The sequence below is a fragment of the Microcaecilia unicolor genome, chromosome 1, assembly GCF_901765095.1.
Source record: "Microcaecilia unicolor chromosome 1, aMicUni1.1, whole genome shotgun sequence".
Taxonomy (NCBI): domain Eukaryota; kingdom Metazoa; phylum Chordata; class Amphibia; order Gymnophiona; family Siphonopidae; genus Microcaecilia; species Microcaecilia unicolor.
The window spans coordinates 468,199,155-468,226,624 of NC_044031.1; the positions used below are offsets into that span (position 1 = coordinate 468,199,155).

At 41.2% G+C, this 27,470-nt stretch overlaps 1 protein-coding gene across 1 annotated transcript in view; it reads left to right on the forward strand.

Annotated features, from left to right (window-relative positions):
- RMC1 (regulator of MON1-CCZ1) overlaps window positions 1-27,470 on the forward strand; it is a 100,620-nt gene that overhangs the window by 48,347 nt on the left and 24,803 nt on the right. The window contains exons 13-16 of the mRNA XM_030213543.1: window positions 2,260-2,388; window positions 8,432-8,538; window positions 15,064-15,183; window positions 18,403-18,480. Of these exons, the coding sequence (XP_030069403.1) occupies window positions 2,260-2,388; window positions 8,432-8,538; window positions 15,064-15,183; window positions 18,403-18,480 (434 nt within the window). The remainder of the gene's footprint in view (window positions 1-2,259; window positions 2,389-8,431; window positions 8,539-15,063; window positions 15,184-18,402; window positions 18,481-27,470) is intronic.

Here is a 27,470-nt window from a genome sequence, read left to right on the forward strand (position 1 = left end):
TGAAGACTATAGTTTATTAAAAAACTTTCTAGAAATTGAGTTGTAAAAAGAAATGATTGTATGTGTGCAACTAATAACAGCTGTGTTTTAGTGAGAGTATTATGTACTTCAGTTAACGGTTTGTTCAATAAAAATGATTTAACCATAAAAGACTTTCTATACCAGGTCAAAGCAATTTACAGACTATAGACTGGAAAAGGAACGAACGCCATTCTTGACAGGAAAGAGACAAAGAGAGCATTCAAACTTAAAAAGAAAGAAAGAGAAGAAACTGTTAAAAATACAAATTAAAACATAGACCACTCTCTTAAGAGGCAACTAATTGGTCAACAGCAGCAGATCACTACTTCAGAAAATGTGAACCTTAAGATGGAGAGAAGGCTTGTTCAAAAAAGAATGTTTTTAGGGCAACCTTGAAAGGTTTAAAAAGGGACAAGGCATGTACTGTTTAATGGATTGAGTTCCGAAGACTGGGAGCCAGAAAGAAAAAAGCAGAATGTCTCGTAGATCCATAATGGTCAGTTTTGATGAGGGAAGTACCAAATTGTGGGCATCCATGGAGCAAAAGCAGATATAAGATTAGAAAGATAGGATGGAACACCAAGGTGGAGTGCTTTAAACACTAAGTATAGAACTTTGAAGTGAATGCACCAACGAATGGGAAACCAGTGCAAAGATTTCAGCAAAGGAGTGCAGTGATTGAAATGGGAGGCATTACAAAGAAATCTGGCCACGGTGTGGTGAAGTGTTTGAAGGGGTTTTAATTCCAACTGAAGTAGACCTGCATAAATGACACTGCAGTAGTCGATGTGTGATATTACAAAAGCATGTATCAGTGTATGTAGAGCTTGAAAATCTAAGTATTTTTTTCAAAGGACATAATTTACGGAAAGCTAAAAAAACAGATTGGAGAACTTTAGATACCTTTAGAGAAGGTATCAAAGATGATACCTAAATACTTGAAGGAGTCAACTACTGCTACTGGCAAATCAAAAAGAGAAGGGATGACACTGGGGTGGATTGATGAACCTGTCAACTAACATGCTTGATTTTGTTCTGATTCAGAACCAATTTGTTGAATGTAAACCAGGCGGCCATAGATTTTAAGCAAGGCTGGAGTGATGAAAAGTCAGGAGAGGAATGGTAAACTGGATAGATTAGTAGAATATCTGCATTTGTGTAGAAAGAGAGAGAATATTACTGAATGACAATAAGTAATGGACTGAGGAAAATGTTTAATACAAGTGATGAAAGAAAGGAACCTTGGACACCACAAGAAAGGCGACATACTGATGAGGTAATCGAGGTGGTTTTTACTGAGAAAGACTGGTCTGAAAGAAAAGAAGAAAACCAACTTTAAACAGTAACTGTGATACCAAGATCAGGGGGTAATTTTATAAAGATTTTCCCACGAAAAAATAGTTTTACACACAGAAAAGGCCTTTAATAAAATTGAGTGGCTGTTGTATATGATCCCTTTTGGCCTTTCTTATTTAGCCTCTTTCTGTTGTTTCACCAATAAAAAAATTGTTTAAAGTTAAAATTGAGTGGCTGTTTGAGCGTATATGTATGCGCATTTGACAAAATGGTAGAACTTCCACATGAACCATGTGTATGCTTTCCTGTGGGTGGAATTGTGATATTAGCGCACAAGTGTGCATGTAGAGTCCACTTCATATATTTACAGGGGATGTAAATGTGTATATACTGATTTCTGGGGGCTCGTACGCACTATTGGGTGTGGTTCTGTGAGTCTACTTTAGAAAGGTACAAACGGTCTGATTGAGAATGATGATTAGTTTTAGTAATCATGTGGCCACCTTTATGAAATAGGCTTAAAATAAATAGGCACCTTTTTGCTATTTGGACATAGGTGTCCTCTTATAAGATTACCTCACAGATGTAAACTGTACATGGGGAAGATTTTGAAGAATGGGATGTGTTACTGATGATGCCTTCTTTGAAGGGAAAGAAAATACCTTACTTAAAACAGTGTTTCCCAAGTCCAGTCCTGGAGTACCCCATGCCAGTCAGGTTTTCAGGATGTCCACAATGAATATGCGTGAACTTGATTTGCATACACTGTCTTCATTATATGCAAATCTCTTTCATGCATATTCATTGTGGATATCCTGAAAACCTGACTGGCAAGAGATACTCCAGGATCGGACTTGGGAAACACATACTTACAGTATCCCACCCTAGTTGTAACATTGTTTTTTGCCAGAATGTAAAATGTTGGTGCTTGCTTTCTTTCAGGCTATTTGTGGTACCTCCAAGTGAAACTTGAGCCGGTGGTAAACCTGTTGCCAGATAAGGGAAGGTTAATGGATTTCCTTCTCCAAAGAAAGGAATGCAAAGCAGTAATTTTAGCTGTGTGTTCTCAGAGTAAGTTAAATTACTAGCTTTTGTAAAAATATTTCAAACCTAGTTTTCTAGCTGTATCAGAACACAGGATTGTGAGTCTGCAAAATATAGATTATGATAACAGATGAAGATTGTATAGGATGTCTACATTGTCCTGTTTTTTTCTTTCACATCCAGGATCTTTGTTTAGAAGTTATATGAACTGGTACCTTTTCTATTTGTGGGCCTATCAAATGGAATAAGTTACTGCTTCAATTAAGAAAAAGAGACCTCCTTTGTTAATTTTAAAAGTTTTGTTATATCGGGCCTTGTTCAGTGATACTTAAAGGCGCTGTATTGGACTCTGTTGGACCAGTATGTTTTTTTTAATATGTTTATTTTGTTAATTTGATTGTGTGATTTATATTGTAATCCACTCTGAATAAGGGCAGTCTATAAGTAACACAACAAAAATGGGGTAGAGAGGGCCCAGTGTCAAGAGATCAGTGACCAAGCATAAGGGTAAGATGCTCCAGAAAACCTTTATTAGGACCCAACACGTGTTTCGGCTATATCAGCCTTCTTCAGGGGTCAATCTATAGATGTACGGTGATATATCGACTGATGGAGCATTTAATGATCATTAATAAGAATCACAAAAACCTTAACAAGCACTTCATACAACGCACTGCTGAAAAGTTTTTTTTTTTTCTTTCAAACTTTTCAGCAGTGCGTTGTATGAAAGGCTTGTTAAGGTTTTTGTGATTCTTATTAATGATCATTAAATGCTCCATCAGTCGATATATCACCGTACATCTATAGATTGACCCCTGAAGAAGGCTGATATAGCCGAAACACGGACCTTGTTGGGTCCTAATAAAGGTTTTCTGGAGCATCTTACCCTTATGCGTGGTCACTGATCTCTTGACACTGGGCCCTCTCTACCCCATTTTTGTTGTGTTTGATCACTGTGGAGAGTGTGAACCCCGCTCTGTTTTCCAGTCTATAAGTAATAAATTTCAATTATATTACCGTAGAGATTGCTTATTCTCTGGCTTTATTTTTCCAGACTTCCCATCCATACCATGTAGTAAACTCTATTATCCATTCCTTTCCCTCAGAGATTCTCTGTGCTTAGTCCATATTTTCTTGAATTCAGATAAAGCATTTGTCTCTACCATCTCTACTGGGAGGGCTATTCCCCTCTTTCGCCATCCATTCCAGAAAAAATAATTTCCTTAGATTACTCATGAGGCTATTACTTACACCCTCATCCTATGACCCCTTGTTCCAGAGACCCCCCTGCTTTTTTTGATTGATTGGAATTTATTAACCACCTTTATGAAGAGATTTACCCAAGGCAGTGTACAGCAGATGCTTGTCTGGAGGTATTTAAATGTCTTTATCTATGTCCCTTCTCCCACCTTTCTTCCAAGTATACTATTGAGAAGTTTGTTTGTCCCCCATTTTAATAGCTGCCTCTCATACAAAGACCTCTTTGGTTAGAACGTTTTACCCATTGAAAATGTTTTACTTCCTCAGCATTATTATTATTAGAGTCTGTCATATCCTTTTGGCTATATAGTCATATGAAAAAGATTTTTGGCAACCCTTGTCAAATAGCATGTTTCAATAAATCCCTAAGTGAACCAGAGTCGACGCAATCTGTATTGGAGCAATGGGCCAAGAACCTGGCGAACCGGGTTCAGTTCCCACTGCAGCTCCTTTTGACCCTGGGCAAGTCACTTAACCCTCTATTGCCCAAGGTATAAAACTTAGATTGTGATAGAGAAAGTACCTGCATATAATATATGTAAACAACTTTGGTTGTACCATAAAGAGGTAGTGTGTCAAATCCATGACCCTTTACAAAATTAAACATAACATCTTTAGCACATTCGTAATACATACTTACTATATCATTTTTTATTTTTTTTTAACATTCAGAGTAAGAAAATAGTCAATATGGCAGGTACAAAAGTTTGGACACCCTCTATCAGCTTTTGTAATACTGCTTTTGTTAGAATTAAATTTCTAGACGTTTCCTGTAGCCAGCTAAGAGTTTCTTCACTTTTGGAAAACATTTCCTCAGTCTTCCTTGTAGACCTCTTCTAGCTCTGAAATGTTCTTGGGTTTCCATGAATTTTACTGCATGTTTAAAGAGTCTAGTCTGCCCCTATTTGACTGACTGTACATTTGTCCTTTAGATTGTAAGCTCCTTTGAGCAGGGACTGTCCTTCTATGTTAAATTGTACAGCGCTGCGTAACCCTAGTAGCGCTTTAGAAATGTCAAGTAGTAGTAGTAGTAGTATGTTCAGTAATAGTCTGAGAACAGAGAAGGCCATTAAAAAACCCCTTTTCTTTCCTACATGTACTTCATGGTTGATCTTGAGTTCCCATCCCCCCTCAAATTGTTGTCTTTCTAAAATATCCAGCCTCTCTTCAGATTCATTTTCTGCACTTATAGGGTACCAGCTTCTAGGATATGTTGACACTTTGTTGAATACATTCTTCCTTCTACCTGCACAATTCCTGTGCTACTGGTAGTCACACAATCTCAACGTATAACACATCCACCCCCTTGGTCAACAGTTGGCAAGATGTTTTTTTACTTAAGATACTTCATCCTCCCCCCCCCCCCCCCCCCCCAATGTAGCTTGTGTGGAAGTTTTCAGGTTCATCAGTGGTTTCTTTTCCATACTTTACACCAGTGGTTCCCAAACCTGATCCTAGAGGCATCCCAGCTAGTCAGGTTTTTCAGGATACCTATAATGAAATGAATATTCATGAGAGAGATTTGCATGCAGTGGATATCCTGAAAACCTGACTGGCTGGGGTGCCTCCAGGACCAGGTTTGGGAACCACTGCTTTAGACTATGACTTTTGTTTTACGAGTGTAGAAAATATTTCTTATAACAAATATCCTTTGCAGATCATTTCTATCTACGGTACACTATACTGTACTGTTGACCTGTGAACAACTACTGCATTGCTTGCTAAACTTTTAAGCAAATTGTTTATAGTGATATGTGGGTTCCGGGTTCCATTTTGCAAATCTGACTAGTTTTTGGATAGTTATATCATATTTTTCTCTGTCTTCAACAGTTCCTTAATAATAATAAACTTTGTTTATAGCCCGCTATATTTCAACAATCTAAGCAGGGAACATAAAATACTTACATAATAAAATCCAACTTAACAAAAATGATTAATAACAAACGCAGAAACAAACATATTGATAATTAATACAAACATACACAGGAATTTGAAAATAAGAACATATTATTAGTCTCTATTATATTGAAACTTTATCCTTCATCTAATGATCCATATGCATAAATATACAGGTGGGTCTTTAAATCCTTCTTGAACTGAGTACTTTCTTGTATACTACATAGGCAATCTCTCACATAGGACTCACTGTATTTTCAACCAAACTTCACAAAGGGCAGGGGCAATATAGCTATATCTACCAATATCCAAATTTAGCCCAAAGCCCAAACATCCATTAATTCATTACTCATTCAGGACATTATTTCATTTTTTCATTTTTTATCTTTTGCTTTATATCATTTCAGTTTACGGATGGTTCTCGTAATCTTAACCAATGGGACCTCAGTAGCTTGATGTAAATATGGCAACATTTCATTAATCAGGAGACCCGACTACTCCCCATTCTTAATGTGCCATTGGCTCCTCATCGGTCCACTTAACCATCCACCCCTAATACCTTTAACTCATTCTGTACAATGCTATGTGTTACTGTATCATCACTTAGCTTAGTAGTAGCTTCTTAGTAGTAGCTTGACAACAGCTGTTTCATTAACAGCGTTCATCCAGAGCCCTTAGCTGTAATAAACGACCGACATGGGCAATACATTTCATAACTTGGGGCCTTTAACATAGAATTTAGAAGATCTGTATTCTTCGAGGTCAATGTGCTTAAGAGGGGACCTCAAGTAGTTGTTGTTGCAAGGATCTAGTAGAGCGTGATGGTTGATAGTATCATAGAGTGCCACTGATTGTTGGAGAAATATTTTAAAAATTAGCAACAAGACCTTAAACTCAATCCTGAATTTTACAGTCAACCAATGAAGGGATTTTAAGATAAGTCACATGATCAAAACGTGATCCTCCCCTGATCCCTCTTGCAATAGAATTTTGGACAATTTGAAGAGCTCTTAGGGAACTACCTGTAATTCCTATTAGTAGGCCATTACAGTCATCTAAAAGAGGACAAACTATTGATTGTACTATTTTCTGAAAGTTATCTTATGTCTCTGAAGGTGTAATGCGTCTTACAACTCCAGACTTCGCTCCTTCTGTCTCGCTGCAACCTACGCCTGGAATAGACTTCCTGAGCCCCTACGTCTTGCCCCATCCTTGACCATCTTTAAATCTAGATTGAAAGCCCACCTCTTTAACATTGCTTTTGACTTGTGACCACTTGTAACCACTCGCCTCCACCTACCCTCCTCTCCTCTTTCCTCTACACATTAATTGATTTGCTTGCTTTATTTTTTGTCTATTAGATTGTAAGCTCTTTGAGCAGGGACTGTCCTTCTTCTATGTTTGTGCAGTGTTGCGTACACTTTGTAGCACTATAAAAATGCTAAATAGTAGTAGTGGTAGAAATCACGTTCTGCACTTGTTTTTTCATACATAATGTGGTATCCAACTGGATGCCTACATTTCTGATCTCATCCAATATTGGAATTTCAATAGAATTTTATGTTTTGGGACTGTAATTCAGTTGTACTAGTTAATAGAAGTATTTGTGTTTTCAAGATGTTCAGTTTTAAATGGTTAACTTCCATTCATTGAGCAATCTTTGCAAAACAATCTTAATTTGAAGAAAGAATCTTCAAAAGAAACTTCAGTGGGTAGTACAAACTGAATATCATCAGCATACAGTTTGTACTGTACTTCAAGGCATTGTAACAACTTGCATAATGGTATTAAGAAAAGACTGAAAAGTACTGGAGACCGATAAGAGCCCTGAGGAACGCCTGTTGAACAAGCTATTAAATTTTGATTTTTCGGAATCATTGAACGCATAAAACCTTTTCTATCTGATAAGAAGGAGCGAAATCAACGTAATACAGAACCGACTCATCCCATGGATTGAAGCTGGTTCAGTAAGATGTCGTGATCTATAGTATCGAAAGCTCTGTTACAAGCAGATATTTCTTTCCTTTATCAAAGCCAGTCTTAACACTGTCTAATAAAGAAATTAACAGTGTCTTATTGTGTTGATCCCTGCTTGTGTAGTGTTGCTTCTATTTTTGATGTTATTCTTCAGCAGTTTTCCATGTGACTTCTGTTTCATAACAGTGTTTCTGACAATTGAAATTGTCCCCTACTTTGTAAGAGTGAATTAGTTGGCGTTTGTAAAGTAAGTTGATTTTTAATAGCCAACTGTCTGCATTGGCACTTTTGTGGGCAGTCAAGCAAAGGATTGATTGAGCATTCAGTATATCCTGGAGGTACCTTCTCATTATAGAACACAACTATATGCTAGTGGTAGTAGCTTTATACTGAAGCTAAGGCTTATCAGTGAAAGGAAACCCCTAGTACCTTCTGTTCATAAGGGAAGAACGTCAGTTTCCAGTACTGTCAGTCCCAGCTTACTTGAAGTGCCAGATTTACTCAATTATGTTTTTAGGTGTTGGGTGATTTGATCATTGAGAACAGAAAAGTAGGAAATTTGATTTCTTTCTGTGATTTGAATAAACTCTGTTTTCATATTGCTCTGTTGAATTGTAGAATTCTAATGAACAGCACTGATGTTTATAATTATATGGGGGGAGGTCAGGAATAGCCTGATAGCCAAAATTTTAATTTCTGCCTTTCCAGCTCTAATACAATATTTATTTAACAAACGTACACCCTGCTACATCTGATTGTGTGGGATATAAATAAGAATATACTCTCCCCCTTCGAATCTGTATGATAACCCCAGTGATAGCAGTTGATTATTTTTATTCCACTCAGAGGTGGGCACACAGTTTTGAAGTGCTATGATTACTGCATTGTGCTTTGCAAGATAATTGATTATTGTATTTTGTGTACATTATTTTTACAGTGCTAAGTGAATCGGATAGAGGAGCATTGTCTGTGGTTGCCACCGTTTTTGACAAACTCAATTACGAGTATAAAAAATACTTGGATGCTGAACATAGCTATAGTATGGTAAGTCATCAGAGTTGTGTTAATAGAATGTTTTGTTTAACCAATATATTCCATTATCCACCATAAACTTTAATGTTCATTTAAGTTTGACAAGTAATAAAATTAAATATGTGTGCAGCCACCCATTATGATTTTTGAGGTTCAAAGTGTCAAGGAGAAGGAGTTGAAGGGATGCCGAACATTCAGATGCTTTATTAGAAATGAATAAAAGTGCACAAGTACTGGAGTGCACTTGTCGGGAAACACTCAAGCCACAGATTTGGATTGCAATTATTGGTAGAACTGTATTCTCTGAGGAAAAGCATGCCATATTCTCACATGTGGGGGTGACGTCATCCACGTCACCCGGTGCAGAGCTTACAAAAGCTAGTTGATCTTTTAAAACACACGCAGCATTCCCACTGCGCATGTGTGAGTGCCTTCCCGCCTGCTGCAAGTGCGTGGGACCCGCAGTCTCTCTTCATCCGCGGTGAGGAGAGAATGTGTGTGTCCTGCACTCCTCATAGCATCTGGTGCGTTCAAGCTTTTTTTGTTTGTTTGTTTTTGTGCCTTTGGGGTTTTTACCCTGACTTTGTTTTTTTTTATTCGGAAAGCTGCCTCTCCCTTCCCTTACAGTGCTAGTTTTTTCCCTTTTTTTAGGTTTCCTTAATTTTTGACATGCTGAGTAGGCCCTCTTCTCTTAGGCCTGAGCTCCATTCGGACTAGCGACTGCCCCTCTTTTTGTCACCATTGAGCTGTTTGATTTGGCCACGGCTGGTTTTCTTCCATGTCATCAAATGTTCCCAGTGGCTTCAAGTGCTGTAGCCAGTGCAATAGGACCATCTCTGGCAAAGACACTCGTTCTTGGTGTTTTCGGTGTTTGGGGCCTGAACACCCCCTTCCAGCTATGTTCTTTGTCTTCGTGTGAAGGAAAGAACCGAGCTGGCTAGAGAGACTTAAAGAGAGAAGGTTTTTTGAGCCCAGTACGAAACAGCATCAGTATCAATGTCAGGAGTTGCATTGGGTGCATTGGTACATATGGCTGAGAGGCCTGTCTGAAGCTGGGAGTGGACATGCATCGAATGTGGCTCCACCTGCCTCGATGCTGGCTGCTTTGCAGGGCACTCAGGCAGGGCCGGTCTTAGGGCGAGGTGACCGAGGCGGCCACATAGGGCCTCGCGCTTAAGGGGGCCCCGCGCGGCGCGCCTCGGTCAGCCTCCTTCGCTCCCGATTCCCGGCGGTATTTAAATTTACCTCGGTTGCAGGCAGTGTCAGTGAAAACGCTGTCTGACGTCCCACCAGCCTTCCCTTCGCTCATTCATTCCCTCTCAGTGTCCCGCCCCCAAGGAAATGACGTCAGAAGGCGGGGCACTGAGAGAACGAACGAGCGAAGGGAAGGCTGGTTGGACGTCAGACAGCGTTTTCACTGACACTGCCTGCAACAGAGGTAAATTTAAATACTTGAAGATCTGAGCCTGCCATGAGTGGGAAAGCGTGGGGTACAAATGTAACTTTAAAAAAAGAGAAGAGGGTAAGGGAGAGAGATTTGCTGGCGGTCTGGGAGAAGAGGGAGAGATGCCAGACCAAGTGGGTGGGTGGGGGAGGTCATTAAGAGAGAACTGTGGGAGGGGAGGCAAGACAAGACACGGCATATTAAAAAGAATGGGTGAAGGCTCTGGGTGGGGTGGGGAGGTTACATGAGAGAGAATGGGTGAAGACACAGGGGGGCCACATAAGAGAGAGAATGGGTGAAGGCATTGCATGGGGACACATGAGAGAGACAGAATGGGTGAAGGCACAGAGGGCACATAGAGAGAAATAGAGACTGGGTGAAGGCACGGGGGGGATACATGAGAGAAAATGGGTGAAGGCATGGAGGGGGGCAGGTGGACATGGGAAGGGGAGAGAGGAGCATCGATGGACATGGATGGGAGGGCAGAGCCCAAGGAGAGAGGATTAATTGCTGGACATGGAGGGGAGGGAGGAAAATTGCTGGATTTGGATAGATGGAGGAGGGAAAGGGAGAGAGGAGCATCGATGGACATGGATGGGATGGGAGGGCAGGGCCCAGGGAGAGAGGAAAATTGCTGGACATGGATGGGAGGGCAGGGCCCAGGGAGAGGAGGGGAGGGCAGGGGAGAGAGGAGAATTGTTGGATATGGAATGGAGGGAAGGACAAAGGAAAGAGATGCACATGGATGGAGGGGAATGGAGAATGGTAGACAGGACACCGGAGGATGGTGGACATGGTGAGAGAAAAAATATCAAATGGAAAGAAGACACTGCATAACAGAAGACACTGGGACCAAAGCGAATATAAAAACTAAATGATCAGAAAACAAAGGTAGAAAAAAGTATTTTATTCAGAATTTATTAATTGGAATATGTCAGCTTTTGGAAATGTGCATCTGTGATATTTTGCATGTAAGTTTCAATTTTTCTAGTATTGCTGCATGCTGAGTCTGACTTCTTGAGGTAACTTTCCAGTTCAGTATTTTGCCTTCATATCTGTTGTCATGTGTTTTTCATGTGTGATCAAGGTGTAGTATCCTGCTAGCGTGTAGTATTTGCAGCCCTTTTTGTTTTGTTTTTTTCACGAGGTAGTGTAATGGTGTTTTAGAGCCTGGTGTAATTACAGTTCTGCCTTTCCACGCATAAGGTTGTAGCTCGTCCTGTCCTTGGAATTAGTGCTGTTATGATTTGGTAAGGTTATGAGTGTGTTTTTGCACAAGTTTGTGTATAGTGTTTTGCAGTGGAGAGATTTTGTGTCCGCACCTCTGACCCCCCCCCCCGGGGTTATGAGAATTGGAACTACTAATTGTAGTGGACTTGAACTGAATAATTTCTGGGGAGCGGGGGTTTCATGATAGCATTGTGCTTATTATTTCAATCAGTTTTTCTGTACAAATTTAGCTTCATTTGTCTTTATTTGAAATTTCATAAATAAAAAATTTTCTAAAAATGTAATCATCAATGGGGTGGAGTGGGGGCGGGGCTAGGATGGGGCCCCACCAAATTGGTCTGCACAGGGCCCTGCACTTGCTAAGACCGGCCCTGCCCCCGGGACCGGTCAACATCGGACCCAACCCTGAGGTGATGTGGCAATTCAATGTTGTCCTCGTCCACACCAAGGAGCAAAAATGATAGCCATCAGGTGAAGGCCAAGAAGCATTGGCATTGATCCCCCTCAACGCACAGTGCAGGGAGGTCCGGGGCACCAAATCATTTCGCCAGTTGGTCAAGCAGCAGAAGGCATGTAGAAAGTTCTTGGCCAGGAGTGCCTATGACACCTTTGATGTGGCGTCCAGAATATAGCCATGTGTAGACTCTCATGGCTGCATGTCTGTGACTTGGACCCTGCAGTCCAGCAGAAGTTGGCAGATGCCATGTGTCGGGGAGAAAAGTTTTTTGGAGACAAGGTGGAGGATGTTGCTGACCTTATCAAGAAGCATACTGACACCATTGATGCTGTCTCCTGTTGGACATCTTCTGCATCTTCCTTCTCATCCAGTAGATTTTTGGGCAAGTCGAAGAGGGGTCCCTACTACTCTGATATGTAGGTATGCCCCTTCTCGCCTGCCTCAGCAGGCTCAGCCCCAGCATGCTTGTTCTCATCAACAACGTGCGCTTAAGGCCCAACCAGCTACTCAGTCAAAGCCGGGAACAAGTTTTTGACTGGCTCCAGCAGAGCAATAAAGGTAAATGTGCCGGATGATGTTCTGGTTGGGGGGGGGGGAGGCTGAGTTTTTTTTTTTTTTTTCAAGAAAGGTTGTCCCTTGTAACCTCCGACCAGTGGGTTCTTCAATTCTGTCTCGGTTACGCCGTGCATTGGTGTCAACATCCACCAAATTGCCTACCGAGAGCGTCTTGTTACAGCTCTCAGCACAAGCAGGTACTTGCAGAGGAACTCTCCACGTTTCTGAAGGCCCATTCAGTTGAGCCTGTTCCACCAGGGGAAGAAGGGTAGTGATTCTATTCCAGGTACTTCCTTGTGCCCAAGAAAACATGGGGGATGTGCCCCATCCTAGGCGCCTCTCGGATGTGGATTTTTTCCCCGGGTTTGAAGCTAAGTACTCCCTTTGTCATTGGTTCTTTATATTTAGTCCCCTTTCTTGAATATTTTTATTCTTCCGATATATAATATTATACTCATTAGGCTTATTTGTTATTATCTGTGCCTATAGTCAACTGAGTATTTACGTATTATTGCCCCACTCCATTTTTTTACGACAGACTGTTTTGGTTATTTAATTCTGTAGGTTTTTTTCGGAGGAGGTGGTTGGCCCATGATAGCCTTACCAGGTGTGTCCACTGAGTTGGTACCCTTGGCTACCGAGGCCCTTTGTTTAAATCATTTATGATATATCTCTTGATAATAGCACAGATAATCCTCATAGCCAGTTAGAGCAAGTTCTTTTTAGATACAAATCAAAGTCAGGTATACACTTAAAGTAGCACATATGAGTTTATCTTGTTGGGCAGACTCGATGGACCCTACAGGTCTTTCTCTGCCATCATCTACTATTTTACTATTCTGCTTATTTTCGAAGGAGAAGGGCGGCCATCTTCCGACACAAATCGGGAGATGGCCTTCTCCTAAGGCCGGCCAAATCGGTATAATCGAAAGCCAATTTTGGCCGGCTTCAACTGCTTTCTGTCGCAGGACTGGCCAAAGTTCAAAGGGGCGTGTCGGCAGCGTACCGAAGGCGGGACGGGGGCGTGGTTAAGAGATGGCTGTCCTCGGTCGATAATGGAAAAAAGAAGGCCGGCCTGGACTAGCATTTGGCCGACTTTACTTGGTCCCTTTTTGTTCACGACCAAGCCTTGAAAAGGTGCCCGAACTGACCAGATGACTACAGGAGGGAATCAGGGATCACCTCCCCTTACTCCCCCAGTGGTCACCAACCCCCTCCCACCCAAAAAAAAATAAATTAAAAAACATTTTTTTGCCAGCCTCAAATGTCCTACCCAGCTCCGTCACAGTACTATGCAGGTCCCTGGAGCAGTTTTTAGCGGGTACTGCAGTGCAATTCAGGCAGGCGGACCCAGGCCCCCCTCCCCACCTGTTACACTTGTGGTGGTAAATGGGAGCCCTCCAAAACCCACCCGAAACCCACTGTACCCACATCTAGGTGCCCCCCCGTTACCCTTTAAGGGCTATGGTAGTGGTGTACAGTTGTGGGGAGTGGGGTTTGGGGGGCTCAGCACCTAAGGTAAGGGGAGCTATGCACCTGGGATCAATTTGTGAAGTCCACTGCAGTGTCCCCTAGGGTGCCTGGTTGGTGTCCTGGCATGTGAGGGGGACCAGTGCACTACAAATTCTGGCTCCTCCCACAACCAAATGCCTTGGATTTGGCCGGTTTTGAGATGGCTGCCATTAGTTTCCATTATCGGCGAAAACCAATGTCGGCGATCTCTAAGGGCGGTCCAAATGTTGAGATTTGGCCGGCCACGACCGTATTATCGAATCGAGAGATGGCCGGCCATCTTGTTTCGATAATACGGTTGGGTACGCCGCTTTACGGGTCCTTATAGATGGGCTCCCTCATTCGATTGTGCCCCTCTATGTTACTATGAGATCACTTGGTTGGAATATGTGTCAATTGCCATGTTCTCGAAATATATAATAAATATTTCATTTTCAAAAAAAACAAAACAAAAACTAGATGTTAGCATCTGCTCCAAGGTATGCATGTCGTCTAAATGTTCATTTGGACCTGGGTATGCAGGAGTGATTGAGGGTGCATTGCATTTACTTCTCTGGTGTTTAAAGCCACCTAGGTGCTTCCTGGACATCCATTCTTTTAAAATTTGGTACTTAGAGAGTAAATGCCACCACTTGCATGTTCAAAGTCCAAGTGATGCGTTTTTTTTTTTTTTTTTTACAGTATTCTGTGAAAATGACTTTCTGCTGTACATGCTGCAAAGTACCTGTGTATTTCTCACATCCTTTATAGGGATTTTACAAAAGGTTCCATGTCCAGATAGTGTTTTTAAAAATACTCAGGAAATTATGTTCATCCGGACTTGGACATCCCTTCTCTTACCTAGATCTATATAATATCTGACTTTTATATGTTTCTGTGGGTTTTATTTCTTGTTTTTCTGTACATTCAAGTGGGCAAACATTGCAATCACTCTGTTTTCACTTAGATTGTGGGTGAAGCATTTTAATAGCCTGGAATGAATACACAAACACGAAAAGGTTAGACTGCTTGATGGCAGGGACTGGATAAATGGGAGTTCTCCAGAGTACTCAAGCATGGGTTTGTGTTACGTGGGATGCAGTGTTCTCACGTTAGTACTGGAGACTGTGAACTCTTTGTACTCTGCATCCCTGATTATGGGGACAGGACAGCCCCGCATTCAGCCCATTATATACAAAAGCTGGCCAAGAGATTGGACTTTATGATGGAAGAATGCTTGCATTGTGTGATCTTTTCTTTGTTCTATTTATGCTGTCTCGGTCATGTGCTAGTAGCAAGGGGGATCCTTACAGATGTGGATGCTTAGAAGAATTAAACCTTTTTTCTTTGTTCTCTGTAGGCTGTGGAAGCTGGTCAGAGCAGAGGCAACCCTCCTCTGAAACGTCCAATACGTACCCAAGCAGTAATTGACCAGTCAGATATGTACACCCATGTTCTGTCTGTGTTCACAGAAAAGAAGGTTAGTGGCTTGAAAAGTATTAAGGGCAAACCAGTAAATATATTTTGCTATTAGTGAGGAGACTAGTATATTGCTCTATATAGTGATAGAAAAGGATAATGTTAGAAGAGATGTGAACATTATTAAAAGTCAGAGATGCTTGTTTTTCCTGGGAGAGGCCATGGGGTCTTGCCTATTTTCCAAACCAACCTGCAGTATATAGGTGTAGGGGACACCTGTAGCTTCCTAATTTGGATATGGTGCAGATTTCAGTCATGCTCTGTGGTGGCTGTAGTCTGGCTGGTGTGGAGGTTGACGAATGTCCAGTGCATGTGATCTTATTCTTTGACACACAGTTTATTTATCTTCAAAACTTTTATACTGCCTACACCTAGGCAGTTTACATAAAATGAAGCTTAAAAACAATAAAATTAACCATCACAAAACTCAAACATAAAAAACACCACCACTCTGAATTATCACAAAGAGTACAGTCACACAATACAGAGAGAGCACTACTGTCTGTTCCATCCATAATAACATTCTTACATAAAAGCATCCACAGATAGTCTTTTAAAAGCCTCTTAAATTGAAGTGCACCATCACATAATCTCAGTTGTCCTGCTAAAGCTTTCCACATCATAATCGCCGCTGTTGAGAATGCAGCAACTCCTGTATCACAATAACGTGTTTTGATGAAGGCGTCCAGTGGCAACATCATTGCAGTCTCTGACCATAGGGACCTTCCTGGTTGATACACTGAAAAAAAATCTCCTTAAGGTATAATGGAGCAGGCAGATATATAGCTTGATGAACAAATCATAAAACTTTGAATTATACTGTAGGCTGGACAGGCAACCAGTGCAGATGCTGCAAAATTGGTGTTACATGTGTGGGACTTGGTACACCAGCCACAAGCCTAGCAACATCATTTTGCTAAAAGAAAAATCCATAAGCCATTATTAGGATGGTCTTGGAAAATCCACTGCTTATTTCTAGGATAAACAGCATAAAATCAGTTTTACTGTTCTTGTGACCTGGATTGGCCACTGTTGAAAGCAAGATACTGGGCGTGATGGACCTTCACTCTGTACCAGTATGGCAATGCTTATGACCTATTAGTTTATTCAGCCCTGATGCAAAGACATATGGGATAAGGCAGGAACTTCAACGCCTTGTCAGAGGAGGAGTAGTAGAGATAGTTTGAGCCTTCTGCAGGATTTAATGCCCGTTTCTTCTTTGTGCTGTGATTATAACAGAACACTGTCTACAATGCCTTGATCCTAGCCTTAGACATGCCAAGATGCAAGGCATTGCAGTAATCCAACCAAGATAGCACCATGCCTTGAATTACTCCCAAAAAAATCATACAATGGGAGTATTGGTTTCAGTCTATATAGCAAATGTAGTTGTGCAAAACATGCCTGAGCAACATTTAACACCTGCTTTTTTTCATAGTGAGCCCTGAATCCAAGGACACATCTAACAACTTAATTACTTTCTGAACCGGCAGTTTCACATTTAAAAACTCGGGCCACCTCTCTTCCATAGTTCTTCCAACAATCATTACTTCTGACTTTGCTAAATTTAGTAGCAAACCATGTTCACATATCCACACATCAATCTTATCCATGTAGTATTTCTCTTTGAAATTTGGGTTTGTATTTTACATTTAATTAATCTTCTTTTTACAGTCTGTGTCAAAACAAGTTACATTCAGATATTGTGGGTGTTTTCCTGCTCCAGAGGGCTTACAATTTAAGAACTAGATTTACTAACCCATCAACAAAAAGATGTTTAACATAATGTGGGTATTGAAACGAGTGAAATCCTATCTTCCCCTGGACACCTTCCGGAACCTAGTACAATCCACTGTACTCACACACACAGATTACTGCAACAGTGTTTTTTTAGGTTGTAAGTCCCAAATATTGAAAAAGCTCCAGACTACCCAAAACACGGCAGCCAGACTAATTTACGGCAAGTCAAGATTTGACTGCGCTACACCTCTTTGAGACAAGCTTCACTGGCTCCCCATCAGAGAGAGAATTAATTTTAAAGTCCACACAATGATTTACAAGATATTACACGGAGAAGCCCCCACCTACATGAATCACCTTGTAGACCTCCCAACCAGGAACAGTCTGAAGTCTTCCCGTACTTACCTTAATTTACACCTCCCCAACTGCAAAGGTGTTAAGTACAAATCCCTCTACGCATCCAATTTTTTCCTTGTTAGGTAGCCAGCATTGAAATGCTCTACCAAGACCTATCTGTACCATTAACGGCCTTTTGTCCTTCAGGAAAGCATTGAAGATACATCTCTTCAAGATAGCCTACCTTAACGATTCAACCTAACCAAAACTTGCCCACATGATTATTATTGACATTTGTTTTACATTGACCTTGTTCCCATTATCCTTTTTTGCTACCCTTATCCCTTCCTTTCCATCTTCCTACACCTGCCTCCCAATGCTCAATTTCTCTGCTCCCAATTCCACCTGTGTTCAATTTACTTATCCATTAACCCCATTAATTTTGCGTTCACTACAAACTGTATATTCTTCTTACAACTTTGTAATTCTTTTTATTGTTACTATGTAAGCCACATTGAGCCTGCCATGTGTGGGAAAGCGCGGGGTACAAATGTAATAAATAAATAAAAACCCACATTTATTGCACTTTAACGCCTGTTACTAGTAAATAGGCCCAATGAACAATAATGGACTGTGTTTAACATGTGTTAATGCAAGGTCATAAAGAGCATCAGTGGAAGAACCAGGATTTGAACCTTGGCTTCTCTGGTTTTCAATTTACTGGTCTGATCTTGAGGCTGTTCCTCCATTCCACTTTGGCCTTATGCACAAATTTCAGTGATGCATTTGTATGTTCTTCCTGTATTAGTCAGTACAATTTGTTATGGTGGTTTGCAACATTGGTCTACTGTAGTGTTATGTTATCCCACTGTTTTGATGTGCAATTGACCCAATTAGGAATGAAATAATTCTGAAAAACCTTATCTGATAGGTTTAGCATATTTCCATGTTATTATTTACAGCCCATTCTTTGTAAGGTCTTTCCACATTTTCAAAGTTTTGGGGTGATTCACTGCAGAGGGTGGGAACCCCTAAAGCTGCAGCATATAGGGAAGCCAGCAGTTCTGAGGCCGCTAATCTAGACTTGTTATACCTGCGCTCAGTTCTAACGTTTACTGTTCTTTTTTGTTTTTTTAACTTGTAGGAGGCACCCCACAAGTTCATTATAGCTGTACTGATGGAATATATTCGGTCTCTTAACCAGTTCCAGATCACTGTGCAGGTAATGAGATCCCACAGCAGTGAGGAGCACTCCTTTTTGTTCAGTCATTGTACAAATTTGAAGGAGACATGACAGTTCCTGCTCTAATAATTTTTTTTCTTTTTATTAACCTTTCACAAATAGCGTACAATTAAGTATTCAAAGCAAATACCATCAAGAAAGCAAACATTCAATAATCAAATAGACCACAACTGGTCCTAGAAAACAACAGGCATCAAGTCCACATCAAGAGGAAGTCAGCAGAATTACAGGAGAGTGAAAGCTGAAAAAGATAAACACACAATCAATCTAAGGCAGTGGTTCTCAACCTTTCTTCCATTGTGACACACCTGACAGACGAGGCTTATATCAGTGACACACTAAACACTATAGTTCATGGCTGAAGAAAAAGAAAAATCCCTTGTATATCATTCATTATTGCTGAAAATGATGCAAAGGAAGGTAGTGAATGCTGGGCGGGGAACAGCAGATGCAAGATTTCCAGTTGAGGCTGGTGGTAGCAGTGAGCATTAGTGGTAATGGTGAAGCATAAAGGACCAGTTGTGTGGATTTCAAATACATGATTCCATGCTCTGCTCTCCCCAGCCCCCAAGCACACATGGTTGTTAAGGAAAGCAAGATTTCTGTCTGTCACATTTTTGGTGTCACACCAAGTGTGTCCCGACACACTGGTTGAGAACCACTGATCTAAGCTAAACTATTAAGAGTTGCATTAAAAAAAAATCATTAAACTCTCTTTAACTAAAGCTCGCCAGCAAAACTCTAATCATCTGTCTTTCTCCCGTGATCAGTATAAGTCACGGGAGAGAGACAGGGCTAGGAGGATGTACCGAAGGACTCGGTAAGCAGATGGGTATTGAGTAGTACTTTTGAATTTGAAGTAAGAGGTTTCCAAATGGCTAGGTAATAGAGGATTCCGAAGAGAAGGCCCTAGAAAACTGAAAATGATTTCATGAGAGATTGATAGACGAAAGGAAGGCAAAGAAGGGCTACTAAGCAGATTACCAGAAGAGGAACAGAGAGAGCACGAGGGAATGAGGAGGGAAGAGATTAGCTAGAGTTAGGGGAAGACGGGACCTAAACACGATAGAAAATCTTTAATTTAATATGAGCGGCAGTGCTCATAGCAGAGGGAGGGGAGTGATATGGTCAAAACGATGAGCAGAATGGAGAAACTTTACAGCAGTTGATTGAATGAGTTGAAGATGCTTTAATGAACAGAGAGGGAGACCAGAGTATGAGTTACAGTAGTCGAGATGAAAAGGGATAGAAGAGTACGTATAAGCTGTTCCTTTTTGTGGTCTTTCAAAATCTTTCATTTTTATTATATTCTGCTCTTCACTGTACAATTTAGAGAATGCCACCGGCTCTCCTTTAGAAACATGATCAAAATGCTCAGAATCTTTTCTCCACCTTCTCTGCTGTGAAGCAGCCAAGTAACTTGACATGAGCCACACTGTTTTTTTGAGCCAATCCTTCCTTGTTTATATCTTCCTTGCTGCTCAGTCCAAAATGTGATGGTGTACTCTGCAGCACTTCAAGTCTCCATGGGTCCTTTCTTCAACTGTGACTACAGGGCGGGAGGCAGGAGGCGTTTAAAGCAAAAGAATTTGGAGGAATATGGGGATTTCTCAGGCTTTAAATTGAATCTCTCTAAGTCGGAAGCATTGGCAAGCTCCGATGACGTGAAGTGGTTATGGGGGGAGGGATTCCCATTACGATGGGCAAATGATTCGTTTAGATATCTAGGGATACAGTTGACAATGGATACGTCGCGGATATATGTAATTAACGTTACAAAGATGCTTCGGGAAACAAAGGAGCAGTTGGCAGTATGTTGTTATTGTTATTTATTGCATTTGTATCCCACATTCCCCCACCTATTTGTAGGCTCGATGTGGCTTACATAGGTTTGATAATATTGTCATATCAGGATATCAGATACAGTTAGTAATGTGTAGCGATTAGGAAGGGAGGAGAGAAGAAGGAGAGAGTGAAGTGATTTAGTGAGGTTATGGGTTCTCATTGTAGGCCTTGTTGAAGAAGAATGTCTTCAGAGATTTTCGAAAGATAGTTGCTTCGTTGATTGCTTTCAAGTCTGTAGGTAATGCATTCCATAGCTGCGTGCTCATGTAAGAGAAGGTGGTGGCATGCATCAGTTTGTATTTAAGTCTTTTGCAGCTGGGGTAGTGCAGGTTGAGAAATTTGCGGGATGATCTTTTGGCGTTTCTGGGAGGTAGGTCCACGAGGTTTAGCATGTAGATTGGGGAGTCTGCATGAATGATTTTGTGTACAATCGTGTAGATCTTGAACGCAATGCGTTCCTTAAGTGGGAGCCAGTGAAGTTTCTCTCTTAGGGGTTTTGCGCTTTCCTATTTAGTTTTTCCAAATATGAGTCTGGCGGCCACGCTACCACTATTCTTTTTAGGCCGCTTACACCTTTTTAGAATGATGGTTTTCCCTAGATGGCTCTACGCATTGCAGGTCCTACCTTTGTGGTTGCTCAAAAAAGATCTTGACGCGCTGCGGAGATTGGTAGTGAAATTTTGTTGGGGAGGTGGGAAACCAAAGATGAGGTGGAAGTATTTACTGGGGGCACAAAAGTTGGGAGGCCTGGGATTTCCGGATATTAGGAAGTACAATCAAGCGTGCCTGTTAAGGCACTTGAGAGACTGGATGATCTGCACTGTCGCTTATACAGATGTGGAGTTAAAACGGACTTACTTTCATCCCTGGCATTTGCTATCTTTGTTGCAAACTCCTAGAGGAGACACGCCAGAGAGAGTCCGTGGGTGTATACTGCTAAAGTCTTTGTGGCACCTGTGGAGGTCGATGCTCACAATCTGGGGCCAAGATAATAGGGGTAGTGTGTGGTAACATTTGGGGGGGAATATTTTGTTTAGGCCGGGAGATGAAAATGCTGTTCTTCGATCTCTGGTGGATCAGGGTGTGAATTCGCTGGAAAGTCTGGTGACCGAGGATGGCTCCTTGCCGTCGTATGGAGACTTCTTGGCGAGATGTGGGCAAGGGCTATCAACATGGCTGGCCTAAGGGCAACTGTCTCACTATGTGAGATCCCTACGAAAAGGCAGCTTACGCCCACAGTTTGGGAGGCAAATGAGAGAGCTGTTGGAAGGTGATGCAGCGGGACAAATATCAGTATCTTGGTTCCATGATAGACTAGGAAGGATGTCATTAGTGAAGGACTTGACAGAGGTCGCTGATCGGTGGAGCATAGAGTCTGGCAGAAATATTTCGACGCAACTGATACTAACAGCTCTGCAGAGTAATATGAGCGTGGTGCATGGGACGGAGTTGCAGGAGTGTCATTTTCGAACCATCCACAGGGCATATTTTTCTCAGCGACAAGCCTTTCGTGCAGGGGTGGTGAACACACAACATTGCAGAAAGTGTCAACGGCTAGAGGCGAATTGCTTTCACGGCATTTGGCAGTGTCGACTGATCTCACTATTTTGGTCATTGATAGAGCGCTATTTGAGTAAAGTGTTAGGAAGAAAAATCACATTAACTTTTGAAAGAGCTATCTTTGAGGCGCCTAGAATGTGGTTGGGAGTAACAAAGGGGGAAAGATTGTTCCTAGGGAAGGCATGTATATTAGGGAAGAAATGCATCCTTCAGAATTGGAATAAGGATTGCCCACCTTCCTTTTGGCACTGGAGGAATAGGCTTCATAAATTGTTGTCCTGGGAATCTAGGGGGGCGGGCTTATCGCCGGGAAGGCAGCAGAGGTTCCTAGCAGTGTGGGAGGCATATATAAACACCATTTCATCGCAGGCGAGAAGTCATATCTTGAATAGACTCCCATGGAATAAATGAGGTTCATTATATAATCTTAAACAGTGCTTTGGGGGGGGGGGGGGGTTGGGACGGGAGGGGGAGTTTGAGGGTATGTTGAGGTTCTGTTTATCAGGCTTGTTCTTCTTTAGAGGGCATGTTTCACAGTTGGAGGGAACATGAGTATTGTTGTTCTGAACAGCTATTTGTTTATATGTACTTATATATATGTAAACAGTAGGGGAGGGGGAGGGGGTTGGAGAGGAGTAGCAGGGGGCAAGAGAGAGGAAATGGAGTGATAGATACTCCGACTTTGGTGCATGGACAAATGTTGAGCCGCCTTGTGTGTGGGATACACAAAACTCTGGGAAATGCATTGTCCTATTGCGTCGATTATCTATAACACTGTTTAAGTAAGCTCTAAGAGGTAATGTCTGAGTAGTTGAACAAGAAGTAACATGTGACTGTTTGGTTCCGAAGGGCTATCAGAATCCAGGCCCTTGGGGACCACTGTACAACGACGGAACCTCTACAGTGGGGGGAGGGGGCAGGGGAGGGACATGAGGTTGGGGGTCAGTTAATATAAAAGTTGATGATGGTTATCAAAGATGAGTGACATCAGGATCATCATGCTTTCGTTGTATCTGCAGTTCGCATTTTCATGTACATTGTATTTGAATGTCATCAATAAAAAATTGTTGAAAGTAAAGCAAAAGAATTTTGTGGCAGTTCCAGTCCCACAATGGAGGCCTTCAGTAGGTGTCATTGAGCTAGCTCCAGTGGAAGTTTAGTCTCTAGTGATGAGAGGAATATTGTGAATAGGATAACACTACCTCAGGTTTGAACGAAGAAGGTGTTTGAGGCTCTCCCTTTTGTATCATGAATCTACTACTAACGGTACTTATCATTAGTCCTTACTTGACAGAGCTTACAATCTAATCAAGACAAACGGGACAAATAAGGGAAATACTTAAGTTGGGAATTATGAAACAGACATGGGTACTGAACAAGTGAATAGGAGTTAAAAGCAGCCTCAAAAAAGTGGGCTTTTAGCCTAGATTTGAAGAAGGCAAGAGCTGGAGCTTGACGTACTTATTTAGGAAGTCTGTTTCAGGCGTATAGTGCAGCAAGGTAAAAGGAACGGAGTCTGGAGTTGGTAGTGGAGGAGAAGAGTACAGATAAGAGATTTACCCGATGAATGGAGTTCCCGGGGAGGAGTGGAGAGGTACTGGGGAACTACAGAGTGAATTCACTTGTAAGTCAATAAGAGAAGTTTGAATTGTATCTGGAAATGGATAGGGAGCCAATGAAGTGACTTAAGAAGAGGGCTAATATGAGCATAGAGTTTGAAGGGGAGAGATGGCTTAGTGGGAGACCTGTGAGAAGCAAGTTGCAGTAGTCTAAGCAAGAAGGTACCAAGAGTACTTGATTGTCAGGTGGGAAGTAAATAGCATGGGTTGTGACATTTGTGTTTTAATCTCATATATGAATATGTTTTAAGTTTTTCCTTGTCAGCCCTTTGACCCAAGATGAGCCACCACTTGGAGGATGTGAGTTCAATTCCCAGTCAGGTGTTTTGCTAATCAAGTCAGCTGAGGAAGCAGTGTTCACAGCCTCTGGGAGGAGGGTCTTAGTCGTTGCACAATGGTGACACCTTGTGGCTGTGTTTGCAGGATACACTTTCCCAATTCTTCCAAATTCTATAAAATTGCATGCATAATTTTAAAAATGTCAGTTGCATGCATAATGCCAATTAACTAATTAGTCTATTAACAGCCAAATGATTATAATTGGCATTAATAGGTGTTAATTTACAGTGCGTGTAATTGCTCTTAGGATTCTGTAAATTGCACATGCAGAATCTAACTGCAAGAGGGTGGGGACCTTGGATGGGCATGAGTGAGTCAGGGGCATTCCTACTTGCATGGGTTATAGAATACTACCATGCCAAACTACCAACAGTTGGGTTCAAGCATTTATGCAAACCATATTGTAAGTGTTCAAATGCAGACTTAGGCTACTATTCCATAACCAACTACAAAAATATTGAGGCGTATAGGTGAAAGTCACTGTGCAAATCAAAGGATAGTTCCTACATAACAAAAAGAAATGCTCACCTAACAAATGAAAGCCATATAGTAATGTAAATACAGGGAAAGAAGGACTGAAAAAACCTCGAAGAGCTCCAGAGACATAACCCTTTAAAGTTATAGGTGCCAAAAATAACTTGAAGAGCCTTACTCTTCATCATAGGTAAAAACCCTTCCAACTCCACTGCTTTATATATCTAGTCCAGTTATAGTGTCCAAAAGTGCAACCAACACATAGTGCTTTCAAAAAACCTATCAGAAATTGCACTTAGCTCAGTAACGATCACTGTAGCTTCAGACTCTATTCTCCATGTCAAAGATTTTTAGAATGGACCAGTGGTGGCCAGCATTTTGCTATGCTTCTTCAGGGTCCAATGGGGCTGTAGAAAGACAATTTCAAAATGTACAGCAAATTCTACATGGCTAATATTCTTAATTCTTAGAAAAGTGCTAACAATTTAGCTGCAAACTGGAGGCTCTCTCAATAGACGTAAGAATATGGCCGCTCCTATATCTGATGACATTAGATGCCAATAATCAAATTCACCAATCAGCAGCTCATAATATATGTCGGGGCAGAAACATGAAGGGCAATTGTAAAAATGACACCACTTCACTTAGGCATTAAGACCCATAGGTTCCAGAGCATTAAAATACAAAAAATCCATTTTTGTTCTTGTTGAATCAGTCTTTTCCGTTGACTCCCCCTCTTCTCAAAGGTGCTATCCATTGCAAGACCACACATTTAAGGTCTATAATAACATGACACATTCTAACACAGTGAGCTGCCAAAGGAAGTCCCATTTTTTTCAGTCTAGATTGAACTTTTATGCTTTGTCAAATGAAGAGATAGCTTACAAGTAGTTTGCCCCACATATAGCTTTCTACAGGGGCACATTAGGCAATACACAGCATGGTCTAAAGTAGATGACGTGTGGCTTCGTAACACACAGCGCTTATTACATGTGGAATATTTAAACTTGGATGTCTTGAGCATAATGTCACAAAAAGTACAGTTTCCACATTTAACATGGCCATAAACCTCACTGAAAGACTTGAGGTTTCCTTAAGATTCCTGCCTCAGCTGAAGGCAAAATACACAGAAGCATAGTGACCACATTCCAATGTCTTCTCACTGCTCTTACTACACTTGGAGATAAAGGCATATATTTTAGGACGTAATTCTAAAAATGTTGTCTTCCGTAGGTTGAGATGGTCACTGTGCCAGTAATGACTAATGGTTATTAAATCTAGCTCTGCGATATGCATAGCTAATCACATGATCAGGGTATCCTCGAGTCTGCAGTCTTGTCATCAGATCTTTCACGTGTCTATGAAACGCTACATAATAAGAACATATATGTTGAAACTGAAGAAACTGTGAAAATGGTAAACATTTTTTTTTTCAAGGAAGGAGGATGACAGCTGTTATACTCCAAGAACGTATTTCTCTGTCTGTCTCTTTGCAGAGCACAGTGGTAAAGAAACCCATACCCTTCTTCTCAACTGCCACATCCAAAAAGGAAATTTTATGCATATCCCATTGCAAAGTAAATTTAATGTTAGTATGACAAGAGCTGAGTGTAGAAACAAAGGCTTGTTCATCTCCATTCCATAACAAGAAAATATCAATAAAGCATACCCAGAGCTTAACCTTATCAAAACTGTCCACTGAATATACAAACCATTGCTTGAAAGAGATCATAAATTTGCTGCTGATGGGGCCATAGTGGCACCCATGGCTGCTCCAGATATTTGCTGAAACAACTGTTCTTCAAATTGAAAAAAATTAAATTTCCTGTTAGTAGCTGCTAAAGACACAATGAAAGAAGCAGGAATGGCTAATGATGGTCTGCAAGACTTCTGGAGCTTCTTCTTGAGGTATCGCTGTAAAAAGTGATACTACTTCCAGTGTTGTAAGTACACAATGCTGATAGTCACCTTGGAAATCTTCCAAACATCTCATAAAAGGAGTAGAATGCTTTATGTAGGACTTTCCTGCCTTAACCACTTGACACTGTAGGTCTTCCGGGTGGTCTTACAAGTCTTATGAATTTTAGGCAGGATATAAAAAGCTGGTGTGTTAGGATGTGCCAAATTCAAAAAATAAATTTTTTTCTGGGTCAAAAATGCTTTTGCATATCCTACACTTGTTATACGATAGATCTTGATTTGTAACTCTGGAGTAGTATCTTCATATAATCCAATGTAATTATTTGAGTTTAACAACTTTTGATGAGGCTCTGCTACATATGTTCTGTGATCATGGATAACAATTGTGCCCCCTTTGTCAGCCCTCCATATAACTATATCTTTATTGGCTTTCAGATTCTGAACAGCTACCTTTTCATCTTTAGACATATTAAAAGCAGTCTTTCTCACAGGTTGTTGCTCTGAATGCATAAACGCATGGAGTACCATATGTTTAAAGGAGCCCAGAACTGGATCAAGAAGTCCGGGGGGGGGGGGGGGGGGGGGGGGGGAATCCAATAGGATTTCTTCTTAACTAAAGACCAGTCAGCAACATCATCTTCTTTATCAAAAAAGAACACTTTAATCTGCAAAATTCTCATGATTTTTCCAAGGTCTACTCTGAGAGTCCTTTATCAATGACTTGATGTTCAATAGTAGACAATAAATAGGCAGATAGATTTACCACCACCAAATCCTTTATTGTGACCGATCTTGTTGAATCTGGGAGGTTTCTGGTGGATCCTTGTACCTTGTCTGACTAGTCTGACTGTATTTCTCCTAGTTTCGGCTTCCAGGCTCTGCCACCTTGCCCTCTCCCATGATGACCTCAACCTTGTCCTAAAAAAGGATGATCAGATCCTGAAGAACCACTATCAAAAAAATTTTTTTCATCATGGTCAAAAGGGGGTCGCATCATTTCACTTTTCTTTTCCAACCAAGAGTAAATCAATTTGGATTCATAATATTTTTCATTACGCTGCAACTTCTTCACCTTCAACCTCTAAGTCGAACCAGAATTGATCAATCTTGTTCTTTAACTCTTCATGTTGACTAGTGAATAGATCAACGGTTTCTTTCTGTTTCAGCAGTTCTAAAGTTTTATCAACTTCGAGCTTGATTGCTGCCATGATT